General features: G+C 38.7%; 2 protein-coding genes across 3 annotated transcripts; one reads left to right on the top strand and one right to left on the bottom strand.

Moving 5' to 3' along the window:
• Positions 1-1,291: 1,291 nt before the first annotated feature.
• Positions 1,292-4,185, top strand: LOC145430059 (katanin p60 ATPase-containing subunit A-like 2). The gene is made up of 8 exons (XM_080304411.1): positions 1,292-1,585; positions 2,020-2,083; positions 2,160-2,278; positions 2,385-2,476; positions 2,556-2,666; positions 3,003-3,165; positions 3,306-3,408; positions 3,491-4,185. The coding sequence occupies exons 1-8, from the start codon at positions 1,307-1,309 to the stop codon at positions 3,628-3,630; spliced, it is 1,071 nt and encodes a 356-aa protein (XP_080160537.1). The 5' UTR covers positions 1,292-1,306; the 3' UTR covers positions 3,631-4,185.
• A 14,768-nt stretch (positions 4,186-18,953) lies between these two features.
• hdhd2 (haloacid dehalogenase-like hydrolase domain containing 2) lies at positions 18,954-23,384 on the bottom strand. Of its 2 annotated transcripts, none has more exons than XM_026174222.2 (9): positions 23,248-23,384; positions 21,590-21,699; positions 21,234-21,336; positions 20,843-20,948; positions 20,469-20,553; positions 20,042-20,207; positions 19,803-19,853; positions 19,437-19,500; positions 18,954-19,288 (listed from the first exon to the last, which is right to left on the bottom strand). In XM_026174222.2, exons 2-9 carry the CDS (start codon positions 21,688-21,690, stop codon positions 19,185-19,187), a joined length of 780 nt encoding a protein of 259 aa, XP_026030007.1. In that variant the 5' UTR covers positions 21,691-21,699; positions 23,248-23,384; the 3' UTR covers positions 18,954-19,184. The 2 variants fall into 2 exon arrangements, with proteins under 2 accessions (XP_026030007.1, XP_026030006.1); XM_026174221.2 differs by having other exon boundaries at positions 23,281-23,350.
• Positions 23,385-25,488: the final 2,104 nt, after the last annotated feature.

The following is a 25,488-nucleotide window of genomic DNA, read 5'->3' as shown; positions in this document are numbered from 1 at the left end:
CTCAGCGCCACCCCCAAAACAACGTCTTCTTTCACGCTACAAGGCATTTAGGTTGCAACGCAGCACAAGCCAGGACTCGAGCACTGATGCACAAATAAGCAAGTACCTAGACAGCATAAATGACTCTGTGATGCACTCACCTTTTGGTCAAAAAACAAAGAGCGTTTCCCCAGTCTACACAGTGAGGTGTGCACATGTCTTTATATTGTTTGATTACAGAATTTTACTTAAAATGGTGTTGTTTGACTAAATAAATGTGACCATTGACTTTTAAATAACATCTTAAATAACATGCTTTTTCTATGAGTCTGTGGTGGCCAGTGCGATCCTCTATGCTGTTGCATGCTGGGGGAGCAGGCTGAGGGTCGCAGATGCCAACAGACTTAATAAACTGATCCGTAAGGCCAGCAATGTTGTGGGGATGGAGCTGGACTCCCTCAAGGTGGTGTCGGAGAGGCGGATGCTGTCCAAGATAAAGACAATGTTGGATAACACCTCCCACCCACTCCATGACATGTTGGTCAGTCACAGGAGCTCGTTCAGTGAGAGACTGAGATTACCGAAAAGCACCACTGAACGACACAGGAAATCATTCCTGCCTGTGGCCATCTCCCTGTACAACGCATCCACTTAACACACTGTTTGCTGCTACAACTACACATGTTTCTTTTCCAAATATTTATTTATAAGTGACTTATGTATGTATGTATGTATATATATGTATATATTGTACTATTCTTAGTTAGCGTATTGTCTGTCTTGTCTTAATGTTGGTTTAAAATGGAGCACTGTAACAAAAAATAATTTCCCCCAGGGATCAATAAAGTATTCTGATTCTGATTCTGATTCTGATCTGCATATCACTTTGTGTTGACAGGCCTTATCCATTTTAGGGAAGTTGATATCATACAGTGTAATTTGACTAGTACTACTACAATAGGACATGATGCAATTTCAAGTTTATAATCTTCAGTTTGATGTTACAATTTTATCTATATATAAAGTATAACTGAAACCAGTTACATATTTCATATTTTACAGTTGTTGGAGGTGATCGCTGTTTTGTCAGATGACTTTGGGGCCAGTCAGTACCATCATGTCAGCCCTTAAAAGCACACAAAAGTTAGTCTTTTTTGTCCCGGTCTTGGTCTCGTCTCAACTTGCCTGGGGAGAAGCTGATTTTATCTTAATTTGTTCCTTGGAATATAATGTAAAAATATGAAAATCCTTTATATGACTCTTGCTGAATGTGTCCACTACAGAGCAGCAGAGGGCTTTGTTTTGAATGAATTGATCTTTTGTATTAATGAAGGCCCAGGCTCTATCCATTTCCCTTACCCGATGTTTCATTCTAAAAGACACCTATTTACGCAACCGGGATGTGTGCGGGGGCCAATTTCTGGCTTATGTCTTCCACATGCATCACTCACTCTCTGTTGTGTGTGTGTGTGTGTGTGTGTGTGTGTGTGTGTATGCTTTTCCAAAGGACATCTATTTGCACAGCCCCAATGTGCGATGGGAGGACATCATCGGTCTGGAGGATGCCAAGCGATTAGTCAAAGAGGCCGTCGTTTATCCCATTAAGGTGCGGCCGCTACCCGAGCATGCTGGTATTTCAGCTCCGGTCGCCCATCTTCGATTCTGAATACATCTCTTTTAAAGGGCTTAAAGAGAAGGAGGGCAGTGGGGTCAGGCCAGTCTATTAGACTAATATTAAATCTTTACCTGGGATATTATGGTAACACAGATACAGAAATGGATAGGAAGACACATGTGGCATGCCATGTAGAATTTATTGTACTGCTACAGTCACACAAGTTGTGCTTCTGCAAATAGATAAAAACTGCATCATCAGACTTATCAGGTTTCTTTGCACAGAGCTCAGTTTGCTATTGGTGTGCTGAAAATGGAAATACAATGTGTTCTCATACTGAGCTAGGATGTGATTTACTCAAGTTGTATCTATACTGTTTTGTTCATATTTCCCCCTCATTCTTTGACTCAGTCTCTCCTCCTCAGTATCCCCAACTCTTTACAGGCATCCTGTCTCCATGGAAGGGTTTACTGCTCTATGGTCCCCCGGGTAAGGACTCAAGTGCAGGATATTAAAAAATGTCAGGGTCTCACTATGAAAACTTCACATTCCCTTACCCACGCAGGTACAGGTAAGACGTTGCTGGCCAAGGCCGTAGCTACAGAGTGTAAGACAACCTTCTTCAACATCTCAGCTTCCAGCATTGTCAGCAAGTGGAGGGGAGACTCTGAGAAACTGGTCAGGGTAGGCTGTCAGCTATGGGAAGAATTTTACAAAAACATGTTTGAATACTATTCTCTGGGGGGGGGATGTCTAATTAGTGTAAATGATTTAATACATGTGTCTGCAGGTTCTATTTGAGCTGGCCAGGTACCACGCTCCATCCACCATCTTCCTGGATGAGCTTGAGTCAGTGATGGGCCAGAGAGGAAGCAGCATGGGGTGAGCTCAACCACGAAGTGCAGTAAAATGTAGCTGTGCCACTGCTGCTGTCCACAAAACCTCTGTTTACTGCTTTCAGGGGCGAGCACGAGGGGAGTCGCAGGATGAAGACTGAGTTACTGGTTCAGATGGATGGACTAGCCAGATCAGATGACCTGGTTTTTGTACTTGCTGCCTCCAACCTACCTTGGTAGATTAATCACATGCACATTTGGACTTATTGGCCTTCTGTTGCATATACAAATAAATAGGAAGACAGAAAAATGCAACTCACTATTTTTGCTGTTTCAACCCTCCTCGTAAATTTATTGCCAGCATCATCTCAGCCTGATTTTAACATTCATTCATTTTTCTTGCATTGAATGCATTTGAAAAAAGACCCTTCATTTTCTTGACAAACACAAGATTATGATGTTATGATTTCAAAGTCACAGCTGTATAAATACAAAAAGATGACTACTAATACAGCTATAAAATTATGACAGTTAAATCTGCCTTTGTTTGTTTCTAATAAATCTTCTCTCAGGGAACTGGACCACGCAATGCTGAGGAGGTTAGAGAAGCGGATTCTAGTGAGTCTTCCCTCTTCACCAGCTCGCCAAGCCATGATTTCTCATTGGCTGCCTCCTCTCAGCTGCACAGGAGGGGTGGAGCTACGCACTGTGCTAGACTACGAAGCACTGGCAAAAGTGCGTATGGAGTTTGTCAAGTGTTTAATCGTTATGCTTAACAATTTTTCTGTAATTAATATTTCATAAATCATATATGTTATCTGGAAGGAAATGTGTTCACTCATGTACATCTGTACATTTGTGTGTTTTATTTCCAGGAGATGGAGGGCTACTCTGGCTCAGATATAAGATTGGCATGTAAGGAAGCTGCCATGAGACCAGTTCGAAAGATCTTTGATGCTCTGGAGTCACATCAGGATGGTAGGACAACACACACACACAATGTCAAGATTGACCCCTACAACAGCCATCTTCTCTGTCTTACTGTGATTCTCTTTTACAGATGACACAGACATGCCCGCCATCCAACTGGAAACTGTAACAACAGCTGATTTCCTGAATGTGATTGAACACACCAAACCCTCAGCACGAAACCTGATGGACAGATACACAGCCTGGGAGAGAGAGTACCAATCTGTCTGACACTAGTACACATAACATGAATGTAAAGACTTTCATACTAACGCCACTAAAAGTGATGATAACTCGTTTTTACTGTTACAAATTTATATCCTGCACTATACTAAAAATTTACACTAATGACTATATATTAGCGTAAAATGTTTCCTATACTTTGGATATTTGTGACAAGCTACTGCAGGTTGGAACGGTGTACATTTTAATAACTGTGGAGCTTTGAAAAACTCTTTTTGACATGGAGAAAATATTTGTTCAGTGATCATTTGTTTTCTTTTTTATTATTTGAAAACAAAAAGTATACAACCTAATACAAATACGCGAAGCCATACCAAATGACTATTAGAGCTGGCCTACTGGTATTATACAGCTAATATATATATTGTTTAGTATTAAACTTTGCTTGTTCCATATTCAGTTTTTCAGCAAAACGTGTTTGAGTCCATAAGAAAAGATTCATTCTCATATCTGGAGGAAGATTTTTTTTTTCAATAAATATTAATGTTAGCCCGCGACTTTGTTCCAGATTTGAATTTTGGCCCACTGTGTATTTGAGTTTGACACCCCTGCTCTAAACCAAGGCACAATGTACATTCCAAATTCCTTTAATTTTAAATATGTTTATATTGTCTATTCTGTAAAATAGTCAGATGTCTATTCACCTGCTTGCTGCTACTACTGCACATTCACCCAATGTATATACTATATATATATATATATATATATATATATATATATATATATATATATATATATAATGTTCTTCCTCTACCCCCCCCCCCCATTTTTTGCACATGTCGAGGAGCGTGTCAGGCTACATTTCACTGTGTGTTATACTTGTATAACTATGCATGTGAGAAATAAAGAACCTTGAACCTTGAATTGTCTCTCTATTATGTTTTAACTGCATCTTCCTTTGTTTGAACCTGTTCTCCCAAAAAACTGCATTAGCAGTGTGTATGCAATGAAATTAAATGCTTGCAGTGTAGGAGGCTCTCATTGTTCCTTCGGGTAACTCTGTGTCATTTATTCTATTCTCTCCTCCTTTTGTTTTCATTCTCTCACCTTATTTTCATTGGCATGCATGTCTTTCGACTCTTTTCTCACCTTCTTTTTTCCTTCTATGCAGCGTTTTTGTCTTTGTGCACATTGCCTTTCCTCTAAACTTTACTTTGAGACTGAGGAAGCAGAGTACTCGGAAATGTACTATTTTGTGTACTAAGTAGAGTTGGATGTCTCGAGACCGGTCTCGAGACCACTTTTACGTGGTCTTGGTCTCGACGTACTTTTGTCTCGGTCTTGCTGTCTGAGGTCAACATAGTGGTCGGGAGATTTGGAGTCAACAGTATCCATGACACACAGCGTAACGTTCGATAATGTATCATGCGCAAAAGCTTTAGCTCTGAGAGCCGTGCTTAGAGAGTGCTTTGTAGTGAATCAGAATAGTCGACTCCCATTGAGCGAGAGCCGGCTCCTCAATTAATTTCCTTTCGCTGCTCAGCTGTCACACAGCGACACACAGTGGCTCAGCCATGCTCAAATCCCTCCACATTGTGGCATTTTATTATTTCGCCTTTCGCGCCCTTCAAACACAACTAAATGCAACCCGTTAGATTGAGCAGTATGCCCGGTCAGTAAGTTACAGAAATGTCAGCGACTTCGTCTGTCATAAAGTTTGCGTTCATAGAACACAAAGAGTTTTTGGTAAATGCAAAAAAGAAGCATTCGGCAAAGTGCAGGTTTTGCAAAGTCTCCTTGACCGAGACAGCTGGGACTACCTCAACCTCACCAGGCACCTGGAGCGCAAACACCCTCAAAGGTAAGCTAGCCAGTAGCCATCTATCCATCTTCAAACTCTTCTAACTACCTTTCCAACCTCAGATGACCAGGTCATGTTTATGTAATATTGTTATTTATAATGTGTTCTTCAAACCCCTACGGTGGCCCATAGAGACAAAGCATGTACAAACTCCAAGACGCTTACAAATTCCAAATAGCACGCACAAACTCCAAAACACATACAAAATACAAAACACATGCAAACTCCAAAACACGTACAAACTCCAAAACACATACAAAATACAAAACACATGCAAGCTCCAAAACACATGCAAAATCAAAAACACATGCAAACTCCAAAACACATACAAAATCCAAAACACGTACAAAATCCAAAACACATGCAAACTCCAAAACACGTACAAAATCCAAAACACATGCAAACTCCAAAACACGTACAAAATCCAAAACACATGCAAAATCGAAAACACGTACAAAATCCAAAACACATGCAAACTCCAAATCACAACGGAAGTGCTCCAGGACGCTAGGGGCAGTGTTGAGCTCGATTTACAAAATAAACAGCAAGTATGTTGCAAACACATGGGCTCTAGTCTCCGTCGCGCTTCCCAGGTTGCCTAGCAACCATGATACTAACAGCTGGAAACGTGTCATACAACTTTGTTTGACAGAAATGAAGGAGAACATATTTTTTTCATTTGTTTGTTTGTTTCTACAAGAGCTTTGTGTGATTTGATAAGTATCTGAGGCTGAGACCACAGGACAGTAAAACATGATTGTTGGTCTTCATTTCTGTACTGAACAGTCATTTAAGATTAGCTAGTAAATAACAATTAGCTAATGTTGTTCATGAGACTAAAGTCATATCACTTTGGTAATGTAAATATAATATGGCCAATATTATGGTTATTATATTAGTCATTATTAGCTATTACAGCAGTGAACATGAACTCTGTGTCAAATACTGAGCTTCAGTACAGATTCAAGTTGCAGTTATTTACAGTACATGTCTTACCACCTTAAATCTTCACTCAAAGACAAGTATATAGGAATGACTGCCAAATTTATTTGCCACTGAAGCAGAAGGATGGCATCTGAATAAAACCTCTCTTGGCATGCCTAGATGACATTAAAGCTTGGTTGGCTCTAAACTTTTTAAATTTGAATGAAAAGAAAACAGATTTGTTGGTGTTTGGACCCAGTGGCTCCTGTGAGTCCTCTTCTTTTCATTTGGAACCCCTGGAAGTTTATTTTAAACCTGTTGTTACTGCCCTTGGTTTTAAGTTGAACCAGTCCATTTTTATCATTTAAGGCGACTGGCAAGAGTGAAATCTTTTCTTCCTAGGCAGCACTTTGAAACCGTGATCCATGCTTTTATTTCTTCCCCTGTGGACTACTGTAACGCACTTTATGTGGGGGTCAGTCAGTTGTTACTCTGACATCTGCAGCTGGTTCAAAATGTATATTGACAGTGCATATATAGGTGTATCATATATAAGAGACAAATGTTGTTCCTTCAGTATGTTGGCATTACTAAATTTGGCTCAATGCTTACATACATGTGTAAAAAGAACATGTACAAGCTGTGATAACTGTTTCTGATAGAATGAAGGGTAGACTGATATATTAAACATTCCTTTATTGGGTTAGAAAATCAGACCATGTCATAACTGCTTTAAGTCATACAGAATAGATATCAGAGCCTTAAACAGGCTGGCTTCTGCTAAATGGGTCAAACTGGGCAGAAAGTATACAAACACGTAACATCCTTATAGAATATGATGTAACACTATAGATCAACTTACCTCAGAATATATAAAGCATATAAACAATTACAGCAATATGATGCAACAAACACAGCAGTACTACTAATCCAAAATACTCAAAGCTTCATAGAACTGAAACAAACATTTATTTTTAGTTCCATTCTGCTGCTGATACATACTTTATTTTTCTGAACATTATTTTCTGAACATTAAACTTGTTGCTTCCTTTCATAGTGTGTAACCTGAATGCCCTGGGTACTTTCTCCCACACTGAAAACACTGGAATGATCAAATTATTTGAACATTACCTAATAAGACTGATTCAGGACAGACAATTAGTTATGTTAAACTTTCTTAGCAGTCCTTCACAAACAGGGAACAGTCTGTCTATTCTCTCCATCTGTCAGCTGCTGCTGGCTCTTCCTCCTCCTCTTCCTCACATACTGCTGAGTTTGTCCTGGTGGATCATCAGGGGTGCAAAGCCTCACAGATGATGTGTAGCAGTGGGTCCCTCAGTCTGTCCTCACTCTGGACACTTGCAGTTGTCACACATAGAAATCAAATGTGTGATAAGCTGCAGGATTCAAACACAAGTGTAACTTATAAACACATGTTCATACTTTTATTCCACAATCAGAGAGAAAGAAAAAAAGAGAGAGTGCAGGACAGACAGACAGGTGACAGTCTCAGGTGTATACACTGCTACAAAACAGCACACGAGAAGGAGGATTTAGTGTTTGTGTTATTACGAGTGCTAAACAAGAAGAATTCCCAGATGGTACAGTGGACACGTGTGACTCCTGTGATTAAAGCATCTTTCTTTCAGCTTAACGAGTGAACCGTCAGCTGACTGACATGACTGACTTTAATTATGCATAAATCATCACATTCTCTGTAAGATTAAGCTCAGCTATTGAACGGCAAATATTTTGAAGTAAAGGCTTTAAAACCAAGTTAGTACAAACGTCGCTAATGTCACATAACTTTCCCGACATGTTGCCAACAGTAATGTTTTAATGTTCTTCATTATAAAAACATTTGCACATAAATAAGTGACATAATATTCAGTACTTACTTCTGAAAGTTTACTCTTCGTCCGCTCCGCTTCCGCCGTTTTTTAAATTATCCACACCACCGCCGAGCTATGAAGTCTGGGATATGTTGGGCCATGAAGGCTACACCGACCCATCCTTAAAATTCAGGGAAATTAAGGACGCATTTGAGGGCCGCATGTAGAGCAGCCTTTGAATTGGGACAGTCTTCGTCGTGTCACTGTGACGTAATCGGCCTTAAAATGCGGCCTTTAAGGCTGCAGACCCCAAATCCGGTCATTGGTACTTCCTGGCTTGTGTAGTTACTAGGTAACAAAAGCTCAACACTGCCCCTAGCGTCCTGGAGCACTTCCGTTGTGTTTTGTATTTTGCATGTGTTTTGTATTTTGTAAGTGTTTTGGATTTTGTAAGTGTTTTGTATTTTGTACGTGTTTTGGATTTTGCATGTGTTTTGTATTTTGTAAGTGTTTTGGAGCTTGCATGTGTTTTGGAGTTTGTAAGTGTTTTGGATTTTGCATGTGTTTTGTAGTTTGTAAGTGTTTTGGAGCTTGCACGTGTTTTGGATTTTGCATGTGTTTTGTATCTTGCATGTGTTTTGTATTTTGTATTTTGTAAGTGTTTTGTATTTTGCACGTGTTTTGTATTTTGTAAGTGTTTTGTATTTTGCACGTGTTTTGTATTTTGTAAGTGTTTTGTATTTTGCACGTGTTTTGTATTTTGTAAGTGTTTTGGATTTTGCATGTGTTTTGTAGTTTGTAAGTGTTTTGGAGCTTGCACGTGTTTTGTATTTTGCATGTGTTTTGTATCTTGCATGTGTTTTGTATTTTGTAAGTGTTTTGTATTTTGTACATGTTTTGGAGTTTGTAAGTGTTTTGGATTTTGCATGTGTTTTGGATTTTGTACGTGTTTTGTATTTTGCATGTGTTTTGTATTTTGTACGTGTTTTGTATTTTGCATGTGTTTTGTATTTTGTAAGTGTTTTGGAGCTTGCATGTGTTTTGGAGTTTGTAAGTGTTTTGGATTTTGCATGTGTTTTGTAGTTTGTAAGTGTTTTGGAGCTTGCACGTGTTTTGTATTTTGCATGTGTTTTGTATCTTGCATGTGTTTTGTATTTTGTAAGTGTTTTGGATTTTGCATGTGTTTTGTATTTTGGACGTGTTTTGGATTTTGCATGTGTTTTGTATTTTGTAAGTGTTTTGGAGCTTGAATGTGTTTTGTATTTTGTACGTGTTTTGTATTTTGCATGTGTTTTGTATTTTTTAAGTGTTTTGGAGCTTGCATGTGTTTTGGAGTTTGTAAGTGTTTTGTATTTTGCATGTGTTTTGTATTTTGTAAGTGTTTTGGAGCTTGCATGTGTTTTGTTTTTTGTACGTGTTTTGTATTTTGCATGTGTTTTGTATTTTTTAAGTGTTTTGTAGCTTGCATGTGTTTTGGAGTTTGTAAGTGTTTTGGATTTTGCATGTGTTTTGGATTTTGTACGTGTTTTGGAGTTTGTACGTGTTTTGTATTTTGCATGTGTTTTGGATTTTGTACGTGTTTTGGAGTTTGTACGTGCTTTGTCTCTAGGGGCCACCGTAGGGGGGTTTCAAGAGTGTCCCTATAACATTGCTCGGCTAACAGCGGCGTTCTCGACAGTGAAGTCCAGATCAGAGCGGTCTATGGCTCTGGTCCAGATAGCACGGATCGCAAAACTGAGTCCTAAGGTTCTTAAATCGAACTTAAGGACCTTTGACTATGACTTTCTTAGGTGTTTTCTACTATGTTGCCCTACTAAACCAGTCCAGTGTGTAGGGGCTATTTTAGCATTATTAGACACAGTTATTTTGTATTGGTGTAACTTCAGACTTTATTGAGTAGTTCATTTCTTGTCAATACAGCTGTGTCTGATAGCTGACTGACAGGAGGAGGCTTAATGCAACCTGCAAAGTTAATGCACAGACATTTTGTCTTTTGTAGATTCCATTCAACTGTTTTTGTGTTCTTGTTATTTAAGGTCTTGCAACCCTGAACACTCCAGTATTTTCATTATTACTAGTTGTGCCTAATGATCTATATGTGTCACACTGGATTAGATTAGGTTCTTTTGTATGCAAAGGTCTGCCCTCATTGATAGGTTTAAAATTACTGTGCTTGTAAGATACAATAGTTTTTGTGGTTGAATAGAAACCGATGTTTTACAGATTCCTATTTCCCTGTTTTGTAGGTACTTGGAGTACAAAGCAGGATCTGCAACATCAGTGATAGCGGTCAATCCCACACAGCCTCAATTATCATTGTTTGCTCCAAGCATCCACTTATTTTCCCCAAATTCACCCAGGCAACAGGCCATCACCCAGTCCATCCTCCAGGACCCTATAGTTGGATGCTCTCTCCCCCTGTCTATCGTTGAGAATCCACATTTTAGACACTTCCTGAATGTCTTGGATAGCAAATACACTCCTGTGTCTAGAACCACCTTGACAGAGAAGCTGATACCTCACCTTGTCACTAAATTGAAGGGTGACATAATCAAAGCCCTGGAAGTCCAGCCAAATGTAGCAATAACAACAGACCTCTGGTCTGACCGGAGGCTTCGTACTTTCCTGGGAGTTACTGCTCATGCTGCCTGCAAGAACAAGGACTCTTACAGTTTACAATCATTTTTGCTTGACAGTAGGCGTTTCACAGGGAAGCACTGTGGCGAACGAATCGCCTCAGCATTTGACAGAATAGTTGAGGAGTATGGCATTGGCCATAAAATAAGCTACATTCTGACAGATAATGCATCCAATATGAAGCGGGCCTTTAAAGTCAGGATGCCAGAAGTAGAGCACCCTGAAGGTGACAGCAGTGGTGACCTCGATGATGAAACAATGTGGGAGGATGCAAAAGGTTCTGATCCATGGTCAACGGGTGAACGTCTTTCTTGCTTCGCCCACTCGCTGCAACTTGTAATCAGTGATGGGATGAAAGAGGTAAAGGCAATAGCTAGAGCCATTGCCAAAGCCAGCAAGTTTACAAACCTGCTGCACAGCAGTAGTAACCACAAAGACTTGTTTGAGGCACACGTTGGCTCCAATAAGTCCATCCCAGCAGGAAACAACACCCGCTGGAATAGCACCTACAGACAGTTAAAGGCTCTGATCACACTTGACCACGGGGCCATCACTGAAATGTGCAGCAATACAGAGAATTTAGTGTTTTCAACCCGAGAGTGGGCTCAGCTGAAAGATCTTTGTGCTTTGCTTGAGCCTTTTTCTGATGCAACAGACCTTACAGAAGGTGATCATCAGGTGACTATTAGCATGGTGGTCCCCACTGTTCTGGACTTGAAGAATCATCTTATAAAGATGGAAGTACAAATGCCCCAGGCCGTAACTATAGTCAGGGCACTGAAAAGATCCTTAGAGAAACAGTTCTCTGGAATTTTCAGGCAGATTTGCATGGACGAAAAGGATCCAGAAGAGCCGTTTAGCCATCGGATCTACTTCCTTGCCACCATGCTCGACCCCCAGTTTGGACTGACCTGGGTAGATTTAGATGTCCAAAATGGTGAAACCGGACCAGCACTGAAGAGGTTCAGAGATTACCTTAAAAAGTCATTAATAGGTGACTGTATAATAATAATAATTTATTGTTATTGTTGTTTTTGTTGTTCCACTTATTATCACTGTCTTTGGTTTTATAGCATCATTAGAAGCATCCTGTCTAATCCTGTCTTTGTGTGTGTGTGTGTGTGTGTGTGTGTGTGTGTGTGTGTGTGTGTGTGTGCACCCTTTTCCAGACCTTTTGATCACAGAGGTAGACAGAGACGGACCTGCAGCACCAACAGAAGAAGACACAGAATTATCAGATAGTGACTCAGCGCCACCCCCAAAACAACGTCTTCTTTCACGCTACAAGGCATTTAGGTTGCAACGCAGCACAAGCCAGGACTCGAGCACTGATGCACAAATAAGCAAGTACCTAGACAGCATAAATGACTCTGTGATGCACTCACCTTTTGGTCAAAAAACAAAGAGCGTTTCCCCAGTCTACACAGTGAGGTGTGCACATGTCTTTATATTGTTTGATTACAGAATTTTACTTAAAATGGTGTTGTTTGACTAAATAAATGTGACCATTGACTTTTAAATAACATCTTAAATAACATGCTTTTTCTATGAGTCTGTGGTGGCCAGTGCGATCCTCTATGCTGTTGCATGCTGGGGGAGCAGGCTGAGGGTCGCAGATGCCAACAGACTTAATAAACTGATCCGTAAGGCCAGCAATGTTGTGGGGATGGAGCTGGACTCCCTCAAGGTGGTGTCGGAGAGGCGGATGCTGTCCAAGATAAAGACAATGTTGGATAACACCTCCCACCCACTCCATGACATGTTGGTCAGTCACAGGAGCTCGTTCAGTGAGAGACTGAGATTACCGAAAAGCACCACTGAACGACACAGGAAATCATTCCTGCCTGTGGCCATCTCCCTGTACAACGCATCCACTTAACACACTGTTTGCTGCTACAACTACACATGTTTCTTTTCCAAATATTTATTTATAAGTGACTTATGTATGTATGTATGTATATATATGTATATATTGTACTATTCTTAGTTAGCGTATTGTCTGTCTTGTCTTAATGTTGGTTTAAAATGGAGCACTGTAACAAAAAATAATTTCCCCCAGGGATCAATAAAGTATTCTGATTCTGATTCTGATTCTGATCTGCATATCACTTTGTGTTGACAGGCCTTATCCATTTTAGGGAAGTTGATATCATACAGTGTAATTTGACTAGTACTACTACAATAGGACATGATGCAATTTCAAGTTTATAATCTTCAGTTTGATGTTACAATTTTATCTATATATAAAGTATAACTGAAACCAGTTACATATTTCATATTTTACAGTTGTTGGAGGTGATCGCTGTTTTGTCAGATGACTTTGGGGCCAGTCAGTACCATCATGTCAGCCCTTAAAAGCACACAAAAGTTAGTCTTTTTTGTCCCGGTCTTGGTCTCGTCTCAACTTGCCTGGGGAGAAGCTGATTTTATCTTAATTTGTTCCTTGGAATATAATGTAAAAATATGAAAATCCTTTATATGACTCTTGCTGAATGTGTCCACTACAGAGCAGCAGAGGGCTTTGTTTTGAATGAATTGATCTTTTGTATTAATGAAGGCCCAGGCTCTATCCATTTCCCTTACCCGATGTTTCATTCTAAAAGACACCTATTTACGCAACCGGGATGTGTGCGGGGGCCAATTTCTGGCTTATGTCTTCCACATGCATCACTCACTCTCTGTTGTGTGTGTGTGTGTGTGTGTGTGTGTGTGTGTGTATGCTTTTCCAAAGGACATCTATTTGCACAGCCCCAATGTGCGATGGGAGGACATCATCGGTCTGGAGGATGCCAAGCGATTAGTCAAAGAGGCCGTCGTTTATCCCATTAAGGTGCGGCCGCTACCCGAGCATGCTGGTATTTCAGCTCCGGTCGCCCATCTTCGATTCTGAATACATCTCTTTTAAAGGGCTTAAAGAGAAGGAGGGCAGTGGGGTCAGGCCAGTCTATTAGAGTGACATTAAATCTATACCTGGGATATTATGGTAACACAGATACAGAGATGGATAGGAAGACACATGTGGCATGCCATGTAGAATTTATTATACACAGCCACAATCACACAATTTGTGCTTCTGCAAATAGATAAAAACACGCACACACACAGAAATAGATGCACACACTTTTGTCATCATCGCCCAGACCTTTCTCATGGATATGATGACAACAAATCAGGTTGTCTGCATCCTCTTGACATTTACAGACGAAGATGAGGACTGATGTGTCCATCTCCTTGTATATATTCTGCTGGCCTGTTTTATTGAACATCGTCTCTCTGCCTTCCCACAATCCTAAACTTTTGCTTCCATTATTATTCATTCTCTGAGCTATAGGTCAGTTTGGTCATTTCAGCCAGCCTGTGTTTGCCACCTAAAATTTAAACTAATTTGTTGTGTGTGGTATTTGCAGCACTGATCAGCTATAAATCAGACTTATCAGGTTTCTTTGCACAGAGCTCAGTTTGCTATTGGTGTGCTGAAAATGGAAATACAATGTGTTCTCATACTGAGCTAGGATGTGATTTACTCAAGTTGTATATATACTGTTTTATTCATGTTTCCCCCTTATTCTTTGACTCAGTCTCTCCTCCTCAGTAAGGCAAGGCAAGGCAAGGCAAGTTTATTTGTATAGCACAATTCAACAACAAGGTGATTCAAAGTGCTTTACAGAGACATTAGAAACAAGAACAAATAAAAAGCATGATTTAAAATTGATTAAAACAAGCAAATAAACTAACTAACTAATTAACAAACAAACAAACAAACAACAGTATATAAAATCAAAACAGATAAAATCAGAACAGTAGATAAAATCAGTAGTTAAATGTAAGTTTTGAAATTTAAGCTTAAAGTGTGGATTTGGTGCTTTATTCAAATGCAGCTGAGAACAGGTGAGTCTTCAACCTGGATTTAAATAAACTGAGTGTTTCAGCTGATCTGAGGCTTTCTGGGAGTTTGTTCCAGATATAAGGAGCATAAAAGCTGAATGCAGCTTCTCCGTGTCTGGTTCTGACTCTGGGAACTGATAAAAGACCGGATCCAGATGACCTGAGGGATCTGGATGGTTCATACTGGGTCAGGAGGTCACTGATGTATTTTGGTCCTAAACCATTCAGAGCTTTATAGACCAGCATCAGAACTTTAAAGTCTATCCTCTGACGGACAGGCAGCCAGTGTAAGGACCTCAGAGCTGGACTGATGTGGTCCACTTTTTTGGTCTTAGTGAGGACTCGAGCAGCAGAGTTCTGAATGAGCTGTAGTTGTCTGACTGATTTTTTAGGTAGACCTGTAAAGATGCTGTTACAGTAATCAAGCCTACTAAAGATGAATGCATGGACTAGTTTTTCCAGGTCCTGTTGAGACATCAGATCTTTTATCCTTGATATATTCTTGAGGTGATAGTAAGCTGACTTTGTTATTGTCTTAATGTGTTTTTCTAAGTTTAGGTCTGCATCCATCACTACACCCAAATTTCTCGCCTGGTTTGTGGTTTTTAGATGTATAGATTGAAGTTCTCTGGTGACCTGTAATCGTTTTTCTTTGGCGCCAAAGACTATTACCTCAGTTTTGTTTTTGTTTAGCTGGAGAAAATTGTGGCACAACCAGTCATTGATTTCCTCAATGCATTTACCAAGAGCCTGTACAGGGCCTCGGTCTCCTGGTGACATTGTGATATATATTTGTGTGTCATCTGCATAGCTGTGATAGTTTATTTTGTTGTTCTTTATAATCTGTGCCAGTGGGAGCATGTAGATGTTAAACAGAAGGGGTCCCAAGATGGAACCTTGGGGAACTCCACATGTGATACTTGTCTGCTCAGATGTGAAGTTACCTATTGATACAAAGTATTTCCTGTTTTCTACGTATGTTTTGAACCAGTTTAGTACAGTTCCTGAAAGACCTGTCCAGTTCTCCAGTCGTTTGAGTAATATGTTGTGGTCAACTGTATCAAATGCTGCACTGAGATCCAGTAAAACTAGGACTGACATTTTTCCACTGTCTGTATTCAGACATATGTCATTAAACACTTTGGTCAGAGCGGTTTCAGTGCTGTGGTTCTGTCTAAAACCTGACTGGAAGGCATCGTAGCAATTATTCTGTTTTAAGAAGTAACTGAGCTGTTGGGAAACTGCTTTTTCAATGATCTTACTTAAAAACGGGAGATTTGAGATCGGCCTGTAGTTGTTCATTTGTGTCTTGTCAAGATTGTCCTTTTTCAGTATAGGTTTGATTACAGCAGTTTTTAGTGATTCTGGAAACACACCTGATAATAAAGAAAAGTTGACGATCTGTAACAGGTCTGACTCTAAAGTCTTTGAGACCTTTTTGAAAAAACTCTTTACAGGCATCCTGTCTCCATGGAAGGGTTTACTGCTCTATGGTCCCCCGGGTAAGGACTCAAGTGCAGGATATTAAAAAATGTCAGGGTCTCACTATGAAAACTTCACATTCCCTTACCCACGCAGGTACAGGTAAGACGTTGCTGGCCAAGGCCGTAGCTACAGAGTGTAAGACAACCTTCTTCAACATCTCAGCTTCCAGCATTGTCAGCAAGTGGAGGGGAGACTCTGAGAAACTGGTCAGGGTAGGCTGTCAGCTATAGGAAGAATTTTACAAAAACATGTTTGAATACTATACTTTGTGTTTTGTGTTTCATTTTTTGAGGTCTGATTACACTGGTCAACACTGAAATTGTTACTGACCTAAAAAGGTCCTAATCTGTAGTGTCTTGGTGTGTTGAACACAAATATGAGCATGAAAATATTGTGTTTGCTCTCGTTTGGAAGATATTTCATAGTTTTTTTTTCTATGTTTCACTGTGTACATTTATCCAGCAGGACTGTAACAACATCCTAAATAAGCATAGAATGATGTAATATTGCATCACATTGGATAATACCATCATGTACACATCATCCAGAGTTTATTCCATTATTTCCTGAAGGAATGCAGTACTACTGCCAGGCAGCTGCTGAAGTAAGCTGACATCAGCAGTGTACTATACAAAGCCTAGTTGGAAAATTTGAGAAATCTTTCAGACTTCATGGGATACAGCTTAAGCTACTGTTACATAAAACTGTCATTATTCTATCCATTTAGTTACAATACAGAACACTAATGCCTCAAAAGTGTGTTAATACTGTGGACAATTTTTGCTATATTTGTGGGGAAATGACATTTGCCAACCAGAAGAAAGTATCACTTCTCAAGTGAAGAAGTCATATCGTCTTTACTTTGGATGCAAGATTGGCGATCAAGACAAGCCTTGGGCCCCGCATATATGCTATGCTACATGTACAACACAGCTTTCGTAGTGGTTACATGGCATACATTCCGTGATAAACTAGAGCCAATTTTGCATTTTGACTGTCATATTCGTTTTGAGTACATAAAAACTGATAAGAAATGACTCATTTTATTTCAGTAACATGACTTTTGTACAATATGTTGACCGTGTATGTAGTGTAAATGATTTAATACATGTGTCTGCAGGTTCTATTTGAGCTGGCCAGGTACCACGCTCCATCCACCATCTTCCTGGATGAGCTTGAGTCAGTGATGGGCCAGAGAGCAGCATGGGGTGACCTTAACCACTAAGCGCAGTAAAATGTAGATGTGCCACTGCTGCTGTCCACAAAAACTCTGTTCATTGCTTTCAGAGGCGAGCGCGAGGGGAGTCGCAGGATAAAGACCGAGTTACTGGTTCAGATGGATGAGTCTTACCTCTTCACCAGCTTGCCAAGCCATGATGTCTCACTGGCTGCCTCCTCTCAGCTGCACAGGAGGCGTTGAGCTATGCACTGTACTGGAGTACGAAGCATTGACAAAGGCGTTTAATCATTATGCTTCACATTTTTCAATTACCATTTGATTTCATGAAATTATATATGTTATCTAGAAGGAAATGTGTTCATTCACATGCTTCTGTGTTTTATTTCCAGGAGATGGAGGGCTACTCTGGCTCAGATATAAGATGGCATGTAAGGAAGCTGCCATGAGACCAGTTGGAAAAATCTTTGATGCTCTGGAGTCACATCAGGATGGTAGGACAACACACACACACACACACACACAACCTGCAGCTGAATGTAGCTATAACAAATGAGCTGGTGGTAGAAACAGATCTGCATTGGTGGGACTGATGTCGAAATAGTCACATCCTATAAGTATCTGGGAGTTCAACTGGATCACAAGCTGGAGTGGTCTGCCAGCAAGGATGCTTCCTACAAAAGGGGTCTGAGCTGGCTTCACTTTCTACGAAGACTCAGATGTATGCAGCAGGCTGCTCTATATGTTTTATCAGTCTTTTGCTGCGAGCACCATCTTTTTTGCTGTAGCATGCTGGGGTGCAGGCATCAAAGCAAAGGATGCAAACAGACTGAAGAAATTCATCAGGAAGGCCGAGTCTGCTGCTGGCATGAAGCTTGCCACCCTGGAGGAGGTGATCAGTGACAGAATGCTGGCAAGACTGCTGGCAATCATGGAGAATGACTCCCACCCCCTTCATAACACACTGGACAAGCTGAAGAGCAGTTTCAGCAACAGGTTCCTTCAGCCTTGCTGTCTGAGGGAAAGTTACAGGAGGTCGTTCCTTCCCGCTGCAATCAGACTCTTTAATTCATCCACTTGGGTCAGGTCCACAAATGTGGAACAGAATTAATCACACCTCAGTGCACCCTGTCACTTTTGTACACATGACACATATTTGCAAACATACTTGTCCTTTTATATTTATACTTATATCTCTATATTTATCTTAATATTTATCTACCAGTATCTCTGTTTCTACACTCATTTTATATGAGTGCTTGTTGTTTGTTGTATATTTGCTGCTATGACAACTCAATTTCTCTCTGGGATTAATAAAGTTTCTCTGATTCTGAAAGTCAAGACTGACCCCTACAACAGCCATCTTCTCTGTCTTACTTTGATTCTCTTTTACAGATGACACAGACATGCCCGCCATCCAACTGGAAACTGTAACAACGGCTGATTTCCTGAATGTGATTGAACACACCAAACACTCAGCACGAAACCTGATAGACAGATACACAGACTGGGAGAGAGAGTACCAATCTGTCTGACACTAGAACAGCACAATTTAAAAAAAAAATGCTGGTTTAATCATTTGTTTTCTTTTTTTATTTTCTGAAAAAAAATATACAACCTAATACAACGAAACTTTTGTTATGGTGACTGGTACTTTGAGTCAAACTACTATAGCATGACTGTTTTCAATTTATCAGGATGTTCTGAGGAAAATAATTTCATATCTTAAGTCTCTCCACTGTTGAAACATTAGCAGTGTTACTTGTGCAAATGAAACCAGAAGGTTATTTTTACTTGGCGCTCAAAGCAGATTCTGCAGGATGTGTTCAACAGCATCTGGGAAACTGTCACATATCAGGTGGGGAGCTGGGCTTATTTTATTCTCATCGTCTTCTCTGTATTTACCTAAAACATAACAGGAGAGAAGATGGTTAGCAACAAGAAAAAAAAATTATGATAGATGAAGTAGCTAGAAATGTAGCTTCTAATAAAGACACCACAGTGGAAGAGAAAGCTGAAGATGAAATGAGAAGCTGACTGTTTCTCAGCTCACCAGTTCTGACAAGAATACCCAACATTCCTGAATTTTGAGCCCCGCCTACATCATCTCTGGCGTCCTGTTGGAGAAAACAAACAAACAAAAAAAAAAAAAGCACAGACCTACTTTTAGTAAATTGTGAGGGTGTTAATCAGTCACAGGCTGGTGAAGAAATATATATCACAGGGCCACTCAGTGTAAAGACCACCATTTTATTTTAATGTTACCACTAGGAAGAAAAAAAAGATTTTTTAACATTAGTATATCTTGTAAGAGGTACTAAAACTGTCAACAGCAACAATAACATTACAATAAATGGTTATACTGTATACAAGAGAAAGCCAAAAACTCACTTTCTGTCAAAAATGATAATATACTTACATCGCCTATCATGACAGCTTCACTGGGGCTACATCCTAAATCAGACAGAGCCTATTTGAAGAAATGAGAAGAGGCTTCAATGGTTGTTAGTACCAAAAAGCATAAAAAAAATATCAAATACTAAACACAAAAAGATTGTATAGATGCTATAATGTCAAGTAAGTATCTGACATGTCTGTTATAAAATCAACAATTGTCTTATTATATGAGGAAAAATAAAATCAAAATAAATTCCACACCTGTGTAAAAAATGTCTTTTCAGGCTTTCCAACTACAGTAGCTTTACAGTCGGTGGCATACTCCAGTCCCGTCACAAAAGGCCCGGGTCCGAGGGCCAAACCATCCTTACGTTTGTAGTAGCGAGCCTTATGGATGGCGATGAGAGGAGCTCCATCCAGAATCATTCTTGAAAGGAATACACATTTAAAACAATGACATTTTAGAAAACAAAATCACAAACACCAAGTTTATTATATGGTCTCATTTTTCAAGAAATAAGACATAACTGCACAAATATGCCCAAATAAAACGCTTGCTTTGCTACTACTGTATATCAAAAATAAATAAATAATACAAAGTATCTGATATTTTTGAGTAAAAATATCAGACACACTGAAGATTTTGCTGATATATATGTCAGCTGATAAACTTGACCAAGTTTAACACCTGAAAGCCTTGTTGAGTGTGGAGTAGTTGAAGTGATCAGGAGCAAGTCCAATGACGACAGCATTCGGCTCTGACGTCTCAATCCCTGCAAAAGGAAGAAAAAATATATAACTGGAGGTTTTTTAAATAAATTATTATTCATCTATATAATTTTATAGTAACTGCTAAAGAGATATCGATTTATGAATTCTTTGTGCTTCATTTTTAACAAAATGCTTGTAGACAATTAGAATTTTTTATAAAGCTATAATGTCTTAAACATAAATAGTTTATCTTATTTGGTTACTGAAACAAATGATAATTAAAACAACATAAATTCAGGTCTACCTCTCCGTCACTCACACACACACACCACCACACACTCAACTTCGTACCAGTGAAATCTTCCAGGGCGCTGTCTTCCACCAGCAGCAGGGGTCTGTGTTGTTTCTGCTCTAACAAACTCCTTGCTGCACTCAGAGAAGTGAAGATCTCATTTTCCTGTACAGTAAAGGTCATTTTTCAAGATCACATAAGGCAGCACTCTCGAGGTCAAAATGGCATCACAGTCCTTTCAGTTTGTTGATTTATTAAGTAAATCACCAGTTTTGCTTTTCTTCGCCTAATTTTGACTTCTGCACTAACATTCTTTTCATCACTTTACTTTTGGGAAAAAACAGACATTACAAAACAAGATCACAGCGGTTCCCCTTCTAAAGGTCATTTTGATTTCTTTTGGCACTGCAGTAAAAGTTTCTGCTATAAGAAAGGGTGTGGCTATTTCACCTGGAGGTTAAAATTGAGGCGTTGCAGCCTTTCAAATAAGATCCTCTTACTCTCCTTGGTTGTGTTGGTCACAAACTTGACAGCTACAGACGCCTGCCGTAACCTGATAATGCACAAAAACACAAAAGAAAACACCTAGCAATTCAAACCATGTTTACAATTCACAGCACTCTATCACAGGAAAAGAACTGATCTAAGATAAAGATATGCAGCAAGCACAAGACAGAAAAAGGTTTTTGAGTAGTGTTCAAGTAATTTAAAAAAATAATTTTCAGTCTTTCTTTTCATTCATAGAGTAACATCCTGACTCTCAATGCGCCATTTTAGGTCAGATTTTTTTCCCTCCTGCCATTTACCTGTTAAGGGCATCCTGCGCCCCGGGCACTGCTGTGTCTTCTATATGCAGAGTTCCACTCAGGTCAATGAGCACAGCCTTCAGCGCTCGCCTGCCTGCCATCCTGGAGGCCTGCACAGGTAAGAAAGGCAATGATGTCACGAGAAGTCATTTTCTTAATAAATTAATCTGTTATTTTCATAAGGAAACACTAAAAATTGTAATATAAGGTGAATGATATTCTGTAATCTAAATTTATCTGCATTTATTCAGATTTACAGACAAAAATCGTAGTATTTACAAAGTCAGAACTGGGGAATTTGGGACATTTCCTTTTTGTTGTTGCTTAAACTAATGATCAAAATCCTCTTTACAGTGTTTTCACTTGTTGTGAACTAATCTGAAAGAGCACAAATACAGGATGTTCTTAACATTTTAGATAACACATTAGATAAGACCTGTTTGGAACGCAGTATCTGATTACGATTTCTAAACCGCTACATATGACCATCGTCCACTGTAAATGGAGCTTTAGTTGGGTTTTTTTTTTTTTTTTTAAAAAGCTTATTCTTTGATAACAATTTATTATTTTGGAGATTATATGTTTATAATCATAATTCACAGTGGTGGTGGCAGAATCTGTCAGATTACCGGCCAAACTGAGAGGATTACTCACCAGTTTCTGTTATGGGTTTCTGCCGAGAATGCAGATTTATGGATCTGTAGGTATTTGATTTCAGGCTATGAGTCCCTATTATTTAGACATACTTGGATTTGCGTCGTGTAGTTATCAGTGCAAGGGTACAATTAATGCTCTTAATACCCACCTAAAACCACACACACACACACACACAGAGCGTGTAAGGCTACCTATCTAAACATCTGCAGTCATCTCTACAGACAACAGAAAAAATACTGAACTGTCAAGAAAGTGCTAGGATAAAAATAATAAACCTGGTTTATGTGTGTGGTAAAGGTACTAAATCATAACCTAAAGATGTAGCTTAACAGGCTGTCAGTCTCTTACATTCAGGCCTGATGTATTGTACAACATTACTCCACTTTGTATGTTTATTTAATATCTGGCACACTTGTAGCTCGTACACATTTGTCGTTCCATATTTAAAGCTTTCAGCACTTACTAATTGTACTAAACATTGTAATGGCTGGTTTTTGAGAAAAGGTGTATAAACTGATGTGTTGTCTGTTTGACAACTTTAATGTGTACTATCCGTATGATAATTGAATCGAATAAAAGCATACATACAACTGTTAATACATCTTTGAATAGAATTCGCATTAAAACATCTCATGACAAAACTCTGAAGCAAAAACAGGTTTGGTCCTTGGGAGATAGACAAAAACACAAGGGGGGAAGGGTTTTTTTCGAAAGCTATTTAGTATTTTAAATAATATTTCTGAACCACTCTTTCAAAAACTGGGTTTACATGCTGTATCAGGAGAGATGTAATGTACACAATAACAATAAATAAGCTTTAGTATTTTGTGCATGAATTATTTTCAAACTCATTGTGATAACACAGAAAATGGTTCGAATGTTTTCGGAATTATATACATGACACAATAATTTAAAAAACCTTTATTATTCATTCCCAAATGAGAGAATTAATGATAAAAGTTTCCATTTATATAAAAGGTACAAAAGCGCTACAAACTGACCTACTGAGAGCGTAAAGAGCCAGTACAGCTAACCTTCAACAGCATCAGCAGCAACCCTCCTACTTCCTGTTGACGTTTTCTTCTTCGTAGATTTAAAACGGGTTTGTTATGTGGTCACTGCTGACCCCTGCAGCTCAAATGCAGTACAGGATTATGTTTTCAAAACAGAAAAAAAAACTTGTGTTCTACATTTTTGTAGAGAAAAAAATTTATCTTAGTACCATATGTTTAATATCACTCTCTCTTGTCAATATCAATCTCTTTTTGTCGTGTTATTATAACTTATATTTTTTCAATTTCTATATTTGTAATCAGTTAAGAGGGTTATCCTTAACCACTTAATCACTCATTAGAGTAATAAAAAACATATGTGTCCCATCACACTAACAAGTAACAGATGTATTGCATTAGTGGGTCGCTCAGTGCATTCGGATAGATTTAATATGGTGGGAGGTATTAACGCAGCGATAAAGACCTTCTCTCTACAGGATGCCAGAGGCCGCTATTCAAATCCTCTTTGCATGTTACCTCCACATAGTGAATAACAACTGTTGTTTTTTTAGCTTTCTGGGTTTATTTTTTGCATAAATAGTTTGAAGCGCACATGATAGATGTGGAAAAAATGAAAACATAAGCTAATCCCACATGTCTTAAGGTCCTTCCAACAAAAACACAACTTTAACGTGTTGATCTGTTTCTGATTTTAATTCTGGTTTATTTTCAGTAGCTCTTTCTTTTTACACTTCCTCTGGCTCTTGCTATTGCTCTGTTGTTATTAAATTATAATTTCACCTGTAACACCTGCAGCCTTCTCTCTTGCCTGCACTTTTTTCCATCTAATATGTATTTTAAAAACTGTAATCAGTGATTTGATCTGTGTTGTATTTTGTTTTTCTTTAAACTCTGTTGTATATATTTTGTATTGTTTCACAGAATGGGTATTTTTCCATTATAGCTACAGTAAATTATATTCAATGTGAATACTTTTCAAATTAAACTCTAAAGTAAGCACGACTCACCACAATTCTTTCAAAAAATATTTTTGTGATTTATTATTAACGGCCCACAGATCAAAACACCACACATCCTGACCTGTGTTTTGCAGACACATATTCAGATATAATTGCGTGCTTGCTTATAGTTTTTTTCCTGACCTCCAAGCTAAACGAATCACATGTCAAAGTGGCTTTACAGCACAAATCTCTCTGATAAACATATGCTTGTAATTCCAGCAGATCCCCTTTTGCCCTCGCACCCTCCTCCATCTAATGTTAATAAAAGTGGAGCTTAGCTGGATAGAGAATGGTGATAATTCACTGCATATGGAGATTATTAATGATGTGGAGCTGGTCAGACAGAGAAAAAGGAAGTTGAGAGAAATAGTGTATGTCAATATTTACACAGTGATATCCTTTATCCAGGTACAAGTGCTCGCTTTTGGTCAAGTGAGAGTAAAATTTTAAAAAAGGAAAATTTGTTAAAAATACTTTTAATAAAGAGTGATGCATGTGACCTTTGTTCCCCAGTAAATCCAAACACAAAGTTGCTATTTATTAAGTGTATCCAGCTAAGATATATACAAATACTCAAAATTTTAAATTCCTTATTATGTGTATGTAATACTGTAGCTTTCTTTTAATCTTTCTATAGTCTTCAGGAATAGTTCTCCAGGTATCATGAAGGACATTCAAAGCTCTTCTTTGGATGTTGGCTGCTTCAATAATACAGATTCCTGGGCTCTGGGAAGGGCAATCCATGACTGAGTGATTTATTTATTTATTTTAATTCTAGGTATGCTTTTACTGCACTGGCAGTGCATAGAATCATTGAAAAAACTGAAAAATACATCTGTTTCTGTTCAGCTTTCCAGATGGTATTACAAGGAGAGTCAAAATCCTATGGTACTTTTCAAGATTCAAGACGTTTATTGTCATATACACTGCAAAACACAAATAGTTATGCTGCAATGAAATTCTTACTTTATTTATTTATTTAGGACAGTGCATGTTAATGAACATAAATGTAAAAAAAAAAAAAAATTACATGAATGTAAACATGCCAGATTATAGCCAGGGGCTAATTTCCATCTGTTGTCCTTAAACATAAAAAAATAGACATAATAATTCATAAAAATTCATCATTCATCCATAATAAAAACTCCATCATCAAACTCACACATACACACCATTCTGTTCCCAAATAAAACATTAAAACTATACAACTCATGCATGATCACACACT

The sequence above is a fragment of the Astatotilapia calliptera genome, chromosome 7, assembly GCF_964374335.1.
Source record: "Astatotilapia calliptera chromosome 7, fAstCal68.1, whole genome shotgun sequence".
Lineage (NCBI taxonomy): Eukaryota > Metazoa > Chordata > Actinopteri > Cichliformes > Cichlidae > Astatotilapia > Astatotilapia calliptera.
This window is presented reverse-complemented; position numbering and strand designations above follow the sequence as displayed.

What these genes read in the sequence shown, in the direction of transcription:
- LOC145430059 (XM_080304411.1), top strand. Translation starts at nt 1,307, where the DNA reads ATGAAGGCCCAGGCTCTATCCATTTCCCTTACCCGATGTTTCATTCTA. An exon ending in CCGTCGTTTATCCCATTAAG is followed by an intron (nt 1,586 to 2,019) that starts GTGCGGCCGCTA and finishes TCTCCTCCTCAG; the next exon opens with TATCCCCAACTCTTTACAGG. An exon ending in GCTGCCTCCAACCTACCTTG is followed by an intron (nt 2,667 to 3,002) that starts GTAGATTAATCA and finishes ATCTTCTCTCAG; the next exon opens with GGAACTGGACCACGCAATGC.
- hdhd2 (XM_026174221.2), bottom strand. An exon ending in GCCTCAATTTTAACCTCCAG is followed by an intron (nt 20,949 to 21,233) that starts GTGAAATAGCCA and finishes TTTACTGTACAG; the next exon opens with GAAAATGAGATCTTCACTTC. An exon ending in GGGTATTCTTGTCAGAACTG is followed by an intron (nt 19,289 to 19,436) that starts GTGAGCTGAGAA and finishes GTTATGTTTTAG; the next exon opens with GTAAATACAGAGAAGACGAT.